Source organism: Apteryx rowi, unplaced genomic scaffold (assembly GCF_003343035.1).
Source record: "Apteryx rowi isolate R43461 unplaced genomic scaffold, aptRow1 scaffold_36, whole genome shotgun sequence".
NCBI lineage: Eukaryota > Metazoa > Chordata > Aves > Apterygiformes > Apterygidae > Apteryx > Apteryx rowi.
Genome location: NW_020450085.1, coordinates 3906764 through 3922897, shown reverse-complemented (window position 1 = coordinate 3922897; position 16134 = coordinate 3906764). Strand labels below are relative to the sequence as shown.

At 40.2% G+C, this 16134-nt stretch overlaps 1 protein-coding gene across 1 annotated transcript in view; it reads right to left on the bottom strand.

The window, feature by feature from the left end:
• Window positions 1–16134, bottom strand: part of NYAP2 (neuronal tyrosine-phosphorylated phosphoinositide-3-kinase adaptor 2) — a 141635-nt gene that overhangs the window by 32271 nt on the left and 93230 nt on the right. Inside the window, exon 4 of the mRNA XM_026073086.1 lies at window positions 4084–4296. Within this exon, the coding sequence (XP_025928871.1) occupies window positions 4084–4296 (213 nt within the window). The remainder of the gene's footprint in view (window positions 1–4083; window positions 4297–16134) is intronic.

Sequence of the window (16134 nt, the reverse complement as noted above, 5' to 3'; positions counted from 1 at the left end):
TATCTTCATACCGGCTTAGCCATATTGGTCTCCTGAAAAAGATGAGTAAGCTGTAACGTAACTTGAAATTATGAAGTCTCAAGGTGAAGAAAGTGCATAATAATACTTTGCCACTTAAAAATGTTTTTTGGACTTTACCTGCAGAAGCTGCTCAGTTAAACTTAATTAATGTTAAACTGAACTATTTTCAAAAAGTGAGCACTAAAAACTGTGGAACTCAGTGTACCAGAAATCAAAAGGCCAAAAGCTTAGCAAGACTCAAAAACAAGCCAGATAAAAACATGCGTTAGACAGAGTATGTTTTAAATTAAGGTTTGTTCTAAACTGCTGTGTTTCAGGTCTATGACAACTGAGGCAATGAAGTAAGGAATAAACAAATCCTTCTGGCAGTGTTTTTTCTTTCTTAAACTTTCTTATTATTTTCCTCTGAAGCTTCTGTCATGGGATAAAGTCAGTCTTAGGGCTCTGGACCAAATGGACAATTTGGCAATTGCATTATTTCAAATGGCTGTAATGCCACTGGTGTGGAGAGCAGCGTGCTCTTTAACCGTCAGGCTCTGAGATAATGACACTCCACACACTGGAGAGCGTACGCATGCTCTCCACCTGCCTTACTGGTACCTTCCTCCCCACAGTGTGCAGTCCCCAGTACTAGTTATTTTATTTTAGATGACAGGCACTGCTAGGAGAGCTCGTGCACTGAGAACATGACCAGTGCAAGCAAGCTCCAGAACCATCACCTCCTGGGCTGGACCTTGTTCAGAGGGCTACTTCTACCTCCAGCATTAAGTTGCCTTCACTTGGAGATGCCCTGAGGATTTAGTAGCACAGTGATACCTTAATATTGCCTTTGAGGAGAGAATTTAGGGTTGGTGGGAACATTCAGTCTTTGGGTGAAGTGGCCCAGCTGGAGTGAACTGGTACTCTTTGCCACTACTCCCTTCTTGTGCYGACGAATGCATCTTGCCCCATGGCTTTCACAAGCATCGCTGCATTCCCAGACAGCTTGCACTTAACTCTTCATTACTTTTGCAATTCCACCACAATCCTAACCTCTAATTCCAATGAAGGAAGGGCAGTTACTCCCTTCCTGATTATCTGCTACATTTTCAACCTGAATACTAAACGGGTTGGCTGAGTGACAAGTGATGATGGTGATTTAAAAATAGGACACAACAGCTTGAGCAGTGGGGTTGGACTAGATGATCTCTGGAGGTCCCCTCCAACCTCAGCCATTCTGTGATTCCGTGATGAAAGATTTAAAAGGCAGTGCAGTACTTGTCTCTAGCAGCAGGTGGCAATGCAAAATGCTTCATGGTTGCAGTTTTTTTTWAAAAAAAAAGCAACWTTCCAGAAAATACCCTTCAAAGCTGCTGGCATGAAGCTATCCCAGCCTTCTGTTTCACAGAGCTCCTTTGGCTTTTCACTACAATTGCAGCGAGTTTCTTAACAGCCAGCACGCCCCCAAAACACCAACACCACTTCCTGTAAGAAACAATAAGATGCCAAGAGACAGAAAGTGGCCTTGACGAATTATGTGACAGGTCAGCCGGTCATTAGAGACAGTGGTGTCCCTGTGCATCTGACAAGCCAGGCTCATTTGAACAAAATGAACAAGAAGTTCAAGTTCTTGTCTGGAGACGACTCATCTCCCCTCCGGTCATCCTTGCAGGTGCAGAGATCTGGAGAACCCACATAAAATCACTACTCTCACTCACGTATTTGCTTGGACTCACTCTAATTCCTACTTAATCTGTGTCTCAGCAGAGTTGCCCATTGAACACATGTATGAAAAGTCCTTGCAGATCCTCTCCATTTTTCAGCAGAACAATTCAACTCCATTTCTTCAAACTGTCCCAACAGTGGCCTAATAAATGCCTGGACCCAGTGCAAACTAGGAGCTAGGCAGCAAACTGTGGTGTTTCAAGGACATGTCCACACAAATATAGGCTTTTTCTCTCTTAACTATGATGCTGGAAAGAGGACAACTACAACCACAACAAATCACTGTAATAGGGATTGCCCTGCCCTGATTTTATTTGGCGCTGTGACAAAAAGAAGTCCCGAATTGCTAGCATAGAACTACTGTATCTCCTTGACTCCAGAAAACATTTGTATCCATACAGATTAAATCTTTGTTGTTGCATTCTGTTACAATTCTAATTTATTTGCAAAGAATGAACTGTTATAGTTCATGTACAAGTTCAGACGAGAACTGTGTGTAGCATTTTGAATGCAATGCCCCACCGATTAAAGGCAAAACATGTTGCTCAGGCAACAGCTAGAGGCACAGGGGAAAAATATTTGTAGCAGATGAGAGGCAATATTCATCAAATGAAATGTCATAAAAACTGTGGGGAAAGGAAAATCATAATCAGCTCACAGTTTTTCATCATAAAAAAGGAGTCTAAATTCAGCCCATAAAATATTTCCGTAATTTTTCTTTCCATATGAGTCTTTGAAAGTCCTAGCTATGTAAGACAAAGGCACAGTCAACTAAATCAAGGCATGATTCAACAACTATTACAGTCTCCTGATGCCAAATAAACAGTGTGGCCAACACGTTTTGTCTGCTTTTGGAGATCAACCAAGCCTTTAAAATAAAACCTACACAGAAAGGTTGGACAGAAGTGTTGCATTTTGCTAAGAACTCACTCCATACTTCTCATTTCCCTTCTGTTCTGTCCAGTACTGTTARTCTGGCAGAACTGAAGGGGTGGGTACACACCTTTGCCCTTAGCATCTGATGTCCTGTTATTCTGATTTGGTACCTTTAATCCCCCTGTTTTATTGGCATTAGCATAGATGACTGTAGCACTGAGAGCAAGGTCTCTTTAGTGTATGTAAAGTACTTGGAAGAGAATTTTTAACAAAGCTGTAGGCTTTTATAGCTATCTGGCAAATTCCTACCTACCAGAATGCTTTATGAGATCACACAAGTAAACAAAAGGAATTAACACCCAAATAACCTGTGCCTAAAGTCATGAGATTTGCAGAAAAGTCACATTTGCTGCCCCAGGCAGGACTGGCTGAGGGGGCAGTAGCAAGAAATCGCAGAGTAAAAGACTGGGGCAAATGATACATTAGTAAAGTTTGCTCAAGTTCTATGCTGAGTTTCTGGTGTCATTTCCAGCAATGCAAGGAAAATGAGAGGTCCATTATCATGCAGGGAAGCAATGTTCTGGGTGAGGGGCTTGTAGCTCTGCTAGCTCAGCACTGTAAAGACTAATCTCTGCCACTGACTGCTCCGACAGACCTCTTCTGCAGGAACACTTTCTTGTTTGAGTAGCCCATTCATGGTCTTACTCTGACTGAAGACTGGTCATGAGGCTCCAGCACTATACATGCCAATTGTTTTTGAAGTGTATATTTTTCACAATCAAACCAATAAGGCAGGAAGTTTCTCTTTTAAGTGACCTGTCAAATCTCAAAAAGTGACACTGCAGTGATTATCCCAGAGCTATAAATATCATAGATATATTCATGTATCAGTTGTGTTTGGCTTAGTCATTTTATAAAACAGGTTGCATTACATTTCAGTGATTTACAACAAATCTCTCTTTTATATATATGCAATTTGATGGATAAAAGGGATATAATATGAATTTGGGACTTGTGAAATCTGTAGCCACTTTTCTAGTGATTTGCATGTAAGCATAAAGCTAAGGCTGCCTGTGTCCACTCACTGTGCATATCAATAAGATAATCTTGTTTCTGCACAGTGTGTTTTTGTCAGTGCACGTGATATCTGAATTTATGAACTTCTCTCTGAGGTGCAATTGGGCAGGGGGGACTCTTTGCCATAGTGTCCCTCCTCAATGTCAGGAGGAATTCTTTATTTCTGTTAAAAAARTTGAATGGCATGTTTACATTACTTACCACAATCCCAATCTTGTCCAAATACAGAACACAAGCAGACAGAACAACGCAGGACTATTACTGCAGGAACTTAATGGGCCAATTCTGTAAGTTATTTGGAAGTTTAAATAATATAGATGTTTAACTTCACCTGCATATCTTTAGAGATCCTTCAGCTCACAAGGAGATTGATGAGATATTCCTTGCTCTGCTACTTGGACGTACCTGAGCTGTTGCTTCCAGCCAACATGGTTGGACTGACAGAGGATCTCCCCAGCCTGCTGGATACAACCGGCGGCCCCGGCGTGCCATCCCATTCCTGAGCTTTGACTGGCTCCCTGGAGGAAGCTGTCCCGTGATGGCCTCCCCTCTCTTTGTTTTCCAGCTTTGGTAGTGGTTCAGTGCTGTGACTTCTGATCTTCAGCTCATCCAGTGGTTCTACAAAATACACAAGACCCCATTTCGTTACAGACTGCCTGCTAATTACCTGTATCATATAACAATCTTTTGCTCAATACTCCATATAAACCAATCATAAACCTTCTAAGGGCAACTTATATCATGATTTTACCTTCTGCTCCTAAAACCTATATTGAATTTTGGTTTCAACACACTTGCAAATTACTAAAAACAGACACAATGCAGTAGGTGGGTACAATGTGACTTTCTTGTCACAACTTTTACATGCCACAAAAATATTTTTTCTGAAAATGATATCCTATCAAATTATGCTTTTATTAACAATTTTGGAAAATACTTTAGTTCTTTTCAGCTGTCATTTCTTTGGAAATAAGTTCTTCTCCAGGTACTTTCTAAGGAAGCTCTCTCCTAAAGCAATATTGTGCAAGTAATATATTTGTACTTGTCATGAGCACTAATAAAAGCCGCATGATCCATAAAACTGTCCAGTGTTAATACTTCTGGTGTGCCCAGCACCATAATCTAGGGGAATTTCACTTGGTGGAAAAATCCTTGAAGTCAGAAAATGACTTTCTACTTGTAACACCATGAGTCAATATAAGGAGGAGAAATTTCAAAAAAACAGGTGAATGATTTTTCAAGTGAAGCAGTGATGCCTGCTTTCTTCATGGTTGGTGATTTTCTGTTTCTTTCTGAGACTCTTATTTCATTTCTTGCAGGTTGAGCAACGCACCAAAGAAACAATCAATTCCTGAGCTTTTCCATCTGTTGCTGTGAAAAATTCACATGAAAAACAATATACAGAGGGAACATTAAGAAACTACTTTAAATCATAACAGCTAATTACCACTCATACTCTCAATTCTAGTCATCCAGGTTTATAAATGAAACCCCTGGTCTACCTTAACTTCAGCATATATCAACAGTCTTGGGATTTATATTTAATATAGATGGACAACCTTCCCTTGAGCCCTATCTCAAAATCTTTTTGTGGCTGCAAGAGACATTCCCCAGATTTGGGAGAGCCAAGGGGAGGCAGGACTGCCAGGAGCCATTGGCAGGCTGGAGATGACAGCAGCTCCCCAAGGACCCTGCAGGATGGCGGTGGTCAGGGCACGCAGGACTGCTAGAAATGCAACTGCAACATTTGCCTCAGCAACGTTTCCTCTCCTCATTAATCCCCTGGCCAGGAACTGGGACAGTCCAGCAACAGCTGCCACTCAGATGATACAGTCCCAGAGCAACAGTCACCTTCATACCACTTTCATCTGTATGTGGCTGAAAAACCCACACGTGGTTCACCCTTGCTACATACCTATCTAAATAGTATGCAAGAGACCTCGTCTATGTGCAACAATAATAAAAAATGGTATTTTGAGTTCTTTGACATTCTAGTCAATAGATGAACTTGTTTATAAGAAACAAAACAATCATTTGGAGGTTTCTTCAAGGAAGTATYATATAGGAAACATGTAAAAATGTCTAATTGGATATGCAGTGCAATACACAATTGATAATGTATTTCATGAACTAGTATCAGTTAATAGTAAAAATAAATTTTAATGATAAGGACATCATATCCCAACTTCTAAGGTTTTACTTGTTATTCACAGTAATGAGTTTCCAGCAGAAACCTACAAAACAATCCCAGCTTAGCAAGTCACATAAATAGTATTCAGCAAACATTTTGTGTGACAAAGACCCTCAAAAATCAAACCACTTCCTTGAACTGTTAGGTCACTTATCTACTTTAATGTATGCAAAAAGATACTGTAATGAAAATCCAAACTGTCTGTTTTTCCTATTTGGTAACCCCAGCAGGATACAAGGCTGAGTAACAGTCTGCATCCACATAACATGACATCTGCCTTTCAGGGGCCTTTGCTCGGAAATGTCTGCAACACAGCTCTGTCTGTATCTGCTTAAAGAGACTTGCTAATACAAAAAGCCATGCAAAGAAATGTAGAGGCCAAATTAGAACTGGATTTGAACTGTTTCAGTTATCAACAAAGAAAGATGCTCTATCTTATGTTTCTTCTGAGCATTGATCTATCAGAGAATAATGTCACTATACTTTTTTCACGTAACAGTTACRAGCAAACATATCTCAAATGTTTCTTTAAACCAGTAGTATGCACTTCTTTTAGATGCCATATATTTGGAGAAGGGGAAGATATGAACAAGGTTTCAGAATTGTTTGGAAATGCATATGACTGTCCCCCAATACAGGCTTCTGTCTAGGCTGCAGCTCTCACTTTCCAGCAAAGCCAACAGAAATCGAAAAGGATAGAACATGCTTTAAACAATACAGAGTCTGGCCTTATGAATGCCCCATCAACTTAATGCATCATTACATAGAATTAATCTACYGTGTCATTTGGCTGCTACTGGCAATGCTGTGATTACCTCAGTGAAAACCATCTCTGTATGTGTCCCATTGACACTACTTGAACAGCACCCCTTGAAACTTCACACACGCAGGCAGCCAGCCCTTAGTTACACTCTGGCTGAGTGCGGAGCAGTAAGGATTCATCCACTTCAGTTTACTTAGCAGAGAAGCATTTTTATCAAGCATTTGTACTTGACGCTTGATAAAAATGATTTGTGCATTCTTAGTTTTATTATCAGCAGAATCAAAATGCAGCAGTTCTCTGCAAACAGCTGGAAACGATGGAAATATTCAGACTAAATAAAAACTTGGCTTATAGTCTGTTTCTTTATAAGGTGTAGAAAATCAGCTTTCAGCTGGCTGTCTAGACTTCATAAATTTGCATTCCACTATCCTTTCTTGGGGATTTTCAGTTCTCAGTTTATCTAAAAAGTAATATATCCTAAAAATGAAAAGCAGATTGAAACAGATTATAATGTCATGCAACCCATCGCAGCACCCAAATCACTGTTATTTGGTGATCGTTATCAGTAACACTGACGCACAGTCAGAAAAACAACATGTTAGTAATTTATATAGTTTTTTGTAATATTACTTTCCTGCTCACTTTAGAATACATAAAAAATGAAAAAAAAAGTTATTTTCAATGCCTCACTTTTACTCAAACAATTTGTGGGGGATTTTAAAATAATTTTAGCTTCATTAATGGCTGTCAATGGGAATAATACTCAAATTGGATTTGAAAAATCACCATGCTAGTTCTTGCATGATTAAAAATGTTTCTCACTGCTCCCCTCCCAGGCCATGGAGCATTACTGGAGCCTTTTGGTGACTGTCACTGTCACTTGGACATTTGGATGTTTTTATACTGTCAACTACAGCCTGCTGTAAACGCAGCTCCACGGAGCAAGCTCAGTGGCACAAATTATCATGTCTCATAAAAGCACATTCACTGCTTCGCATTCTCCCTCGTGCCGTCAGGCACAAGCTGTTGGCAGAAAGCAGGACACGCATGTAGCTCCTGTCCAGGGTTACCTACGAGGTGGTGACCCTCTCATTGACTGAAAATCAACTGGTATATTTTAAACAGAGAAACCCTGTAGAAAGGCTAGAAGGATTTTAGCCTTTTTACAGTGATCTCATACTGAAAACATGAACTCTAACCGGTCACATATATTTTGCTGAAAGGTAATGATAGTTTCTGCACAACATTTTATTTGAGAAGTGCAGTAACACAGATGGGACCTAAGATACCTCATGCAGCTAAAAATCTTAGCTTGGAGTTAAAGGAGATATTGAAGCTCAGTGTTAGGCTGGGAGTTTGCTGAATCATACGATGGCCACAGGCAAATCTTTTTGCAGCCAAGCGCTGCATTTTGAAAGCTGACGTTATTATGGAAAGCATCTTTATTGTTCAATAATTCGTAAGCCAAAATAGTACATAAAAATGTAAATTTCAAGAAATAATTCACTGCTTTAAATATTTATGGATACAGTTGGTTAAAATTCCCATAAAGGCATTCAAATGTTTCAAGCACTTCCAGGTGTCATCGTATTTCAATATTCAGAAACATGCATTTTCCTCATTTATTTCACCTAAATCCCAGGTTTTTCTGTTTCAAGAAAAACATGGTGGCTAAAATCTCTTAGAACATATTTTCTAAATAATTGGCATGTACAATTTCCCCTTTATGAAAGATCCCTTAATAGCTGCACACACTAGAGACAGTTGCATGTGAGCTGCGGTACTGGAAGATTTGTAAATGCTAAAGAGAGCAAGAAATCTAGTTAACCTGTAACTCAGAGCAAAGCAAACTGAAAAATACAGCTAAGGAAAACATTTTACTTGAAAAACTATCATTCAGATGAATATATACCCTGTGGCCAGTCTGCCACTGGGTTCTTAAGCCTGAATTAATCTCTTCCAAAATGCTTCTTATTGTAATGCTAAATGATAAACAGCACAATTTTTATTATTGTTTTGGGGGTTTTGGGGAAGAAAGAAAAGCAATTGTCTGAAGGAACTGCAAATGAGGGTTGTTCTGCACCATCTTTCTCAGCTGTGAGCTGAAATGTATAAGCTAATCATCCATGCATTATTCATTTATTCGTTTTCTGTGTGTTTGTTATAAACCTAAATAAATAATACATCACTCTAGGCAGAACTCTCCTACTTTGGGAAGTAAATGGTGTTACTCATAGGGTCTAAAATTAAGCCTATGCATACACATATAACGGTACGGTATGGGCCTGCCAGCAGCAGAGCAGGATGCGTTCACCCAGCACAGACTGACCAGGTCCCGCCACAGCACATGGAGAGCAACACCAAGCCCTTGAGGAAATACCACAGTTTCATCTTTCTGCACACCAGGGATGTTTTATTTACCTTTATTACACATTTCAAAAGTAGAGCTGCTTTTTAATGGCCTTCTTGATCTGTGATGTTTGGCTGATCTGTGCAGCTATAAATGTACCCTGAGCCCTCCCAAGGAAAACAAATAGGCTATTAATACAGCACGCAAGAAACACGGATAATGCTCAGTGCTCAAGACATTTTTTTCCAAAAAACAAGAGTATATTTTATTGTCAGTGAAAGCCATTTCCTCATCTTTATTAACTATGGTGGTTTGTCTATTCTGAGTTCATCTCATTGCTAATTAAGCAGAAGTTTGCTTTGCATATCAATTTTTAATACTCCTTTTCTACAGTTAAGTGAGAGTTGCAGCAGCCAGCTTGTTCAATTAACAGCAGTGCTGACCTAGTTCCATGCAAAATCAATAGAAAGCCTCAAAGTGTCTCACAAACCATCTAACATTTAAGGAGACATGGCTGAAATGCTTCTCAGTGTTCACTCAGCACAGGTTTCTGTGAGCGAGTAGGGCAGGGCTGGGTTTTTTTTCAGTGAAATGCAGTGGAGATCAGGTCTGGCTGCTACAGACCTGCAGAGCTGAAGTCTGCCTGCCGCAGATAGCAAAGGGAGGGCAAGAGGGTGCCCCCAAGCACCCGGTTCGGCTGCTGTCTGCGGCTATCCCAAAGCCACACGTGGGCAAGTCTGGCTAGAAGAAAAACAGATAGGAAGAGGCAGAGCCCACACAACAGTTAATCGAAGACTAACTGAAAGAAGAGATAGACTTATAACAAAAGGTCCTACAAAGCTTTAGAATAAAGATTAGAAAAAAATACAGCTTAAACACAAAACAGAAATCTAGGAAAGTAGGAAAACCTTATGAAGAGAGACGAAGAGATTCTCATATGCTAAGTATGCTGAGCAAACAGATCATTCCATAAAAAGCACCAGTAATTTCTGAGGAACTATTAGGGGAACAAGTAATATTTGATGAAAATTAAGAGTCTTAGAATCTACCTGAAATTTTTTTTTTTTTAAGTTTCAATAAATTTAATCTTGCAATATCAGATAAAGTTTTAAAAGTCCTGCCTTGTAAGACATACATTTAACATTGTTGATGTCACAGCGGAAGAGGAGAAATCCTCTTGCATACTGATGACCAAAAAAAATGACCCCCCCTTTTTTTAATCTTACATAAAGAATGCCATTTGATTTAAAATGATTATATTTTGGTTCATATTACAGAAGTGATGACAATATAATATTTCCTATTTCCACTGGGGCCATCGTCATTTCTTAATGATTTCCTCCAATACTGCACTTGATGTGTCAAGCATGCCTATTCTGCTTCAGTTCACCCCACAGCCTGCTCCTTTGACTAAAAAGGCAACATCTGGAGTATTTGCAAAGCGTTTTACTGGTGTATTACTAAAGCGATTAGAAAGCAATGTCCTGGGATTCTCACCATTAAATCAAATAGCATTCTTGGAAAGGATGTTCTTTTGGCATTCTATTAAGAGGTTTACTTAATAACTATTTACCTCAGACTAGTCATGATTAAATAATTAAGCAGAACACTTTATTCTCTGACATTCACTGCAGATTTTTCTTTTATTCTCCTTTCAGAGCTGGCTGTGCTGGGAATAGGTGACTTGCACTTAGGAGAACCCCAATGCAAGCCTCTGTGCTCCGAAACACTTCCTCAGGCAAAATCCTCAGCCCAGCAAGTCATGGGGAATTTTGCCATTGACTTCAACAGAGCAAGGATTTTCCTTCCAGCAATTACTATTTTGGGCTAGCCAGCCAGGCTGATTAACATGAATTTATTGCATAGTTGATACGGGTGAGTTAAGAATGTTTCTCTTAAACAGCCTGTGCTCCCAGATGTCCTGCTGCTAATCCAGGCTGGCCTTTCAGTCAAGCAGCTAAATGTGTGCACATACACTTCATACCTGTAGATGGGTACATAAGTGGTCTATACATTTAAATGGCTGTTCCCACCAAAATAGGATTTAATTATGAAAAGAGGGAAGATGGCTATTTTCAAGGAGAAAAGTCTGAATGTGGCAGTCCTGTGAACTGGCCTTCTCCCCACACGCATTGGTATCGTTGACACCAGCCTTGGGCTCCGTAGCGACATGCATATTCAGTGCTAGCACACACTGCCATCCCCACCCCAAACTCAAACCTCATCAAAAAACACTGTCAGATGAAACACGTAGTTAAACTGTGGGACTCAGTGTAGAAACCAGTGACACTTGCTACAAAAGGTTGCCCAACTGTTACTACCATTCCCTTTGCAAAGAAGAGCTCAGATGTAGTCTGCTCTTGCTTTCTGTCACGCCAAGCTCTGCTCCTGGCACAACACAGCCATTCCCTCATTCAGGTTCCTACACAAACCGCCTTCATGTTTTGGGGAGGGGGCGATGGCTTTGATGGGCACTGCAGATGTCCCTGTGTGGTATGACGGTAATCAGAAGGCACGGGTGAGCCAAAGAAGCTGAAACATCCAGGCACTTAAAGAAAAATGTTATGGAACAAAGTTCATGACCTTATGTTTAAAAGCTTCACTTCAAAAATGCCAATCTTTAATAGAAGTGCTGACTATATTAAACTTGACAACATTTTTGCTGCCAGGTTCTCTACTGAAAAATAGCCTTTGAACTACACTGGCAGTTCAGATGCTGTTTGTTTTTCATTGTTTGACCACTTCAATTTTTTCTAAAGCATAAGTTTTCATTCAGATTCAGCAGTAAATGAAAATCTGTTGTTAGTCAGAAAAATACAGAGACTGAGTAATGTGCACTGGTTGTGAAAACTGGAAATAGAAACCCTCACATTTTCATGCGCACAAAAAAAATTAGGAAGTTGGACTGAACGTAAACTTCCTGTATATTTTTGCTGTATTTTAACTACCTTTACAAAGCCACTTCTACTAATGCTTTTCTCTTTATTGACTCCTTTAACAAATGAGAAAATCAGCTTTTCATTATTAGAACAAACATCCCATTTGCACACTTTTTCTTCTACCACATAAACAGAAAAAAAGGAACTCTGAAATTGTCTTGACATTGGTCCTACCTCAATTTTGATCCCAGTTTTACAAAGTCAAACACAAATACATTGACTTTTCTGCATGGACTCTGTGCCAAGCCTTAGCTGGGCCACGGCACCAGCACCTTTTGCTCTGCCAGCCAACCCTGAAGGTTCCTCCTGATTACAGAACAAAACCTCCACGCTATTTTGTCTTTTCATGCCTTTTAACCTTGTTAATCATTCTAGGCACTCCCCGCTTTCTAACGAGAGGTCCCATTTTGAGAAGGAGTTTCACTCTTGCTAGCTAAGCAGCCATAAGCCCCGGCAGCACAGACCTTGGCACCCGAGGAAGTAACTGGAACCGCAGATGCCTTCTGCAGCCCTGGCTGCTGCTGCTGCTTGGGACAAGCGTGGGACAAGTGTGCCAGCATAAGTGCGGCTATATGCATTACATACACAGGGCAAACATTGCCCAAGCAGTCAAATGGGTATCGATTTACTGGAAGAAGGTACTTTTTGAAACATGAATATAAGTCACACATACAGATAAAGTCAGTCCTACCTCCAGCAAATTTAAATGTGCAGCTTCTCTGTTTCCACTGAGCAGTTACAAGAACAATAGTTCTCCTTACTCATTCTTAAATGCCAGATGATGTGCTAATTGCATGTTACTGTTTTAACAAAAAAATAATTATTAGGAATGGATAATTCTGTTCAGAAAAGTAACCTGAATGCAAATTAATCTATTTTTTTACATGCATTATCTTGATGATTATTTCTAGTGTTCCTGTACTTCTCACCTTATCTATACTTCAGATGTTTATAGACCCCTACAGTTTTATGGCTCATTATTTGAACCAAAATTATGTTTATAACCCAAATAAAGCTATTTCTGACTCTCTGACTTCTKCCATTACTGACAGATTCCTGGAAGGCCTAGAGAAAGCTTAAGAACAGCATATCCACCTTTTCTCAGTTAAGAGTTTGATGTAAGTTTTTTATCAGAGTTTTATGGGCACAGTAGATAATACACTGACAAAAATGCGTAGCATATCATGCAGTCACAGATACTATTTTGTCTTAGTCTCCATGTTATTCACTGTTACAGTCTGGGTACATAAATGCCCTGATTTGCAGAGCAGGTCTGCGAGGAATGACATACGAATACAAGGAGAGAAGCCCTTTTGCCATAATTTATAATGGTATCCACTGAAGTATGCCTTATCTCATACTTCAAGGACCTTTGGATTGGGCCTTTAATGATGGGCTTAAGAATTGAGCTCACCCTGCCAGGAAGCAAATCAGACATGCCAGAAAATCTAYGTTTTAAAAAATGGATATATAAGCCACTTAGCCTAAGAAATTGTCAGTCTTTATTACACAGATCAGCACGGTAAAGACATTTTAAGAAATGTCAAGAAGCGAACTAGTAGTCACAAGTACTAGGGGATTTCAGAACTCCTTGTTCTTCTCTTCATTGTCTTCACCCCAAAAGTTCCCACCATATTCTCTTAAAATCATACAGCTTCTACAGCTAAAATGTAAGTGCAGATAGGCATTTCATTAAACTACATCTCTTGTAAGGATGCAATGACAGAAGCTCAAGAGATTATGAAACTAGGTTTCAGATCATAAGCCAACATGGAAGACTGTGATTTAACAATGATCCYGAGCAGGTCCCCTGGCTATGATGGAGATATTCCAATTTCTGTGAAGGAAAGGAAAAAAAAAAAGCAGATTTTTGCTAGTAAAACTGGGTGTTTGCTCATGGTAATTTTTGGGGAAATTGTTGAAGCTCTGTTTTCTTTGAAACTTACTGAGTATTTTAACTTCCTAAATCTCACAGTCCTTGGCTTCACAGTGGTTGGTTGGTTTGGAGGGCTTCAGTAATTTTTCCTAACCAAAACTGTGATCTCCTACCCTGTGATTTAGTTTAAATAAACAGAGGCTTATGTGATATCTCTATATACCTTTCAGTGCAGTATGTCAAACCTAGTTAAAAGTGAATTATGAACATGCTGCTTCTTAAACACAAAAAATGTAAGTCTTCCCATTAGAGGTCTGTAGTTTCACTTTCAAGATTTAAAGAACAAAAACGCACTTGAATCCTAACTCAAAGAAACCATGATTCTTAACTTTGACAAAAAAAAAAAAAAAGAAAAAAAAAGGGGGGTTTCAAGGTGCCAGTACTTGGTTATAAAGACAAGGTCTAAAAAACATGGCAGCTGCCTTGAGAAAGGAGTCCTGCACCGCCAAAGCCAAAGGCAGGCTCAGCAGACGGTCCCACCCGACGGCCCCACCCCACCACCGCCGCGTCAGCCCGGCCGAGCTGACTCACCGGCGACGTGCTATAGGCACCAGCCAGMGCTCTGATTTAGGCTCAGGGACTCCCTTTCTCCCCTTCGCAACGCTACCATGCCAGCATGTCTTCTCACATGTCTGTACTGTGGTTCCCTCTTATAGCTGCTTAGGCTCCCGCTGCCGCAACGTGATGGGCTTTGCATGGCGTCGTCTACGAAGTGCTACTGACCGAGCTGGGGCCCGACGCCGGGCAGCTCCTCCAGCACGTGGCTCCCTATTATCTTCCAAAAAATTAGCTCCAATTCGCAGCAGTTTAGAGATAGCCAGGCAATCACGCAATGCCCCTCTAGGGTGTAAACCTGTCTGCGTTCAGTCCCGACACTCACTGCTCCATCCGACAGCAGTCAAACCTCCCTGCRTGCCAAATCCAGAGGCACGAGGGCGGGAGTTACAAAGGTGCGACAGGGGTCCGAGCGGTGCCGCGGCTGCCCTCTGGCGAGGCTGATGCACAGCTCGCGGAGCCTCCTGCCCTTGGAGATGTGGCAGGGCGCCGGGGCTGGCCCCTGTCCTTGGCACGTCCCCGTGCACCCTATGGAAACAAAACCGCACCTCTCCTTTAAAGCAAGCAGCCAGGTTCCTCCTGTCCTTTCTGTTTTTCTTCCTGAGCTCTTGCACAAAAGGAGCACCCGGACACCCTCCAGTGATACCACCTTCTCTAAAACTGCAGAGAGGAACTTTAACAAATTGTATTTATCAGTTTCATTGAAGGTACGACATGTTTAGGTTTCTGGAAAACATCACCAGATTAAACCTTTCTTGCAGCTATTTCATATTTCTGAGCACCCATGAATGAGCCATGAATTGTGTAGCCCCATTTGAAACAAAAAGACAATTCTCCAATTCACCATTTGGCGATCTGACTACACCATTTTGAATATGAGCCATTYTAGTCACAGAGGACAAATTTATTTCCTTGAAGCCAGAAACACAGATAGTGTAAACTGGAGTAGCTCTCCTGATTTCAAATAAGAAGCAGTGATTTATTACTGCTGAGGATTTGGCCTAGAGGTTAAGATATTTCTCTGGCTTAGAAAGCTCTGCTCAGGAAAAAAAAAAGAAAAAAAATCAATGGCACTCAAAACTCAGAACCTATTATCGTTATCCACGTCCTTAAGTGCAGCAAGGGTTGCTTTACCTATTGGTGATGTTTACTAAATACACAGTAAAGGAGATGCCAGTAACTGAATTCAAGGTTTTTTTTCCATTATTTTTAACATCTTCCAGAAAGCTTACATCTTCCTTGTACATTAAGCCTAAAGCGAAACTGTCTTTTTCAGTCTTTTACCTGAAACAGTCTTTTACTTGAAATTTGACTGACAAAAAGAAAATAGCTTTGTTGTCTCTATTAATTTATTTTTCTTTTTTACTCCTTACAAGTTCATTTCTTCTTCTTAAAAAGAAATGTTGATTAAATTGCTAACCAGAAATTGTATCAAGCAGTCAAGTAACATAAACAGAAAGAATAAATAAATCCATATACATCAATCAAAACCAGCAGCTGCTTCCAAAAAAACCTGAGCAATTATTTATGAAATTATGTCTTCTTCAATGATTCTGTATACTGTAGCAATCCCAAGAGAACCTGATTTTTTGATGAGCCTAAATTGCTGAATTAGAAGAGGAGACAATGTCATGGTACCAATTAGCAAAACCACTGCGTATCATCACAAAATGCCTGTTTTATATTTTAATATCTGTGTGCAACACAGATATTCCTTCATCT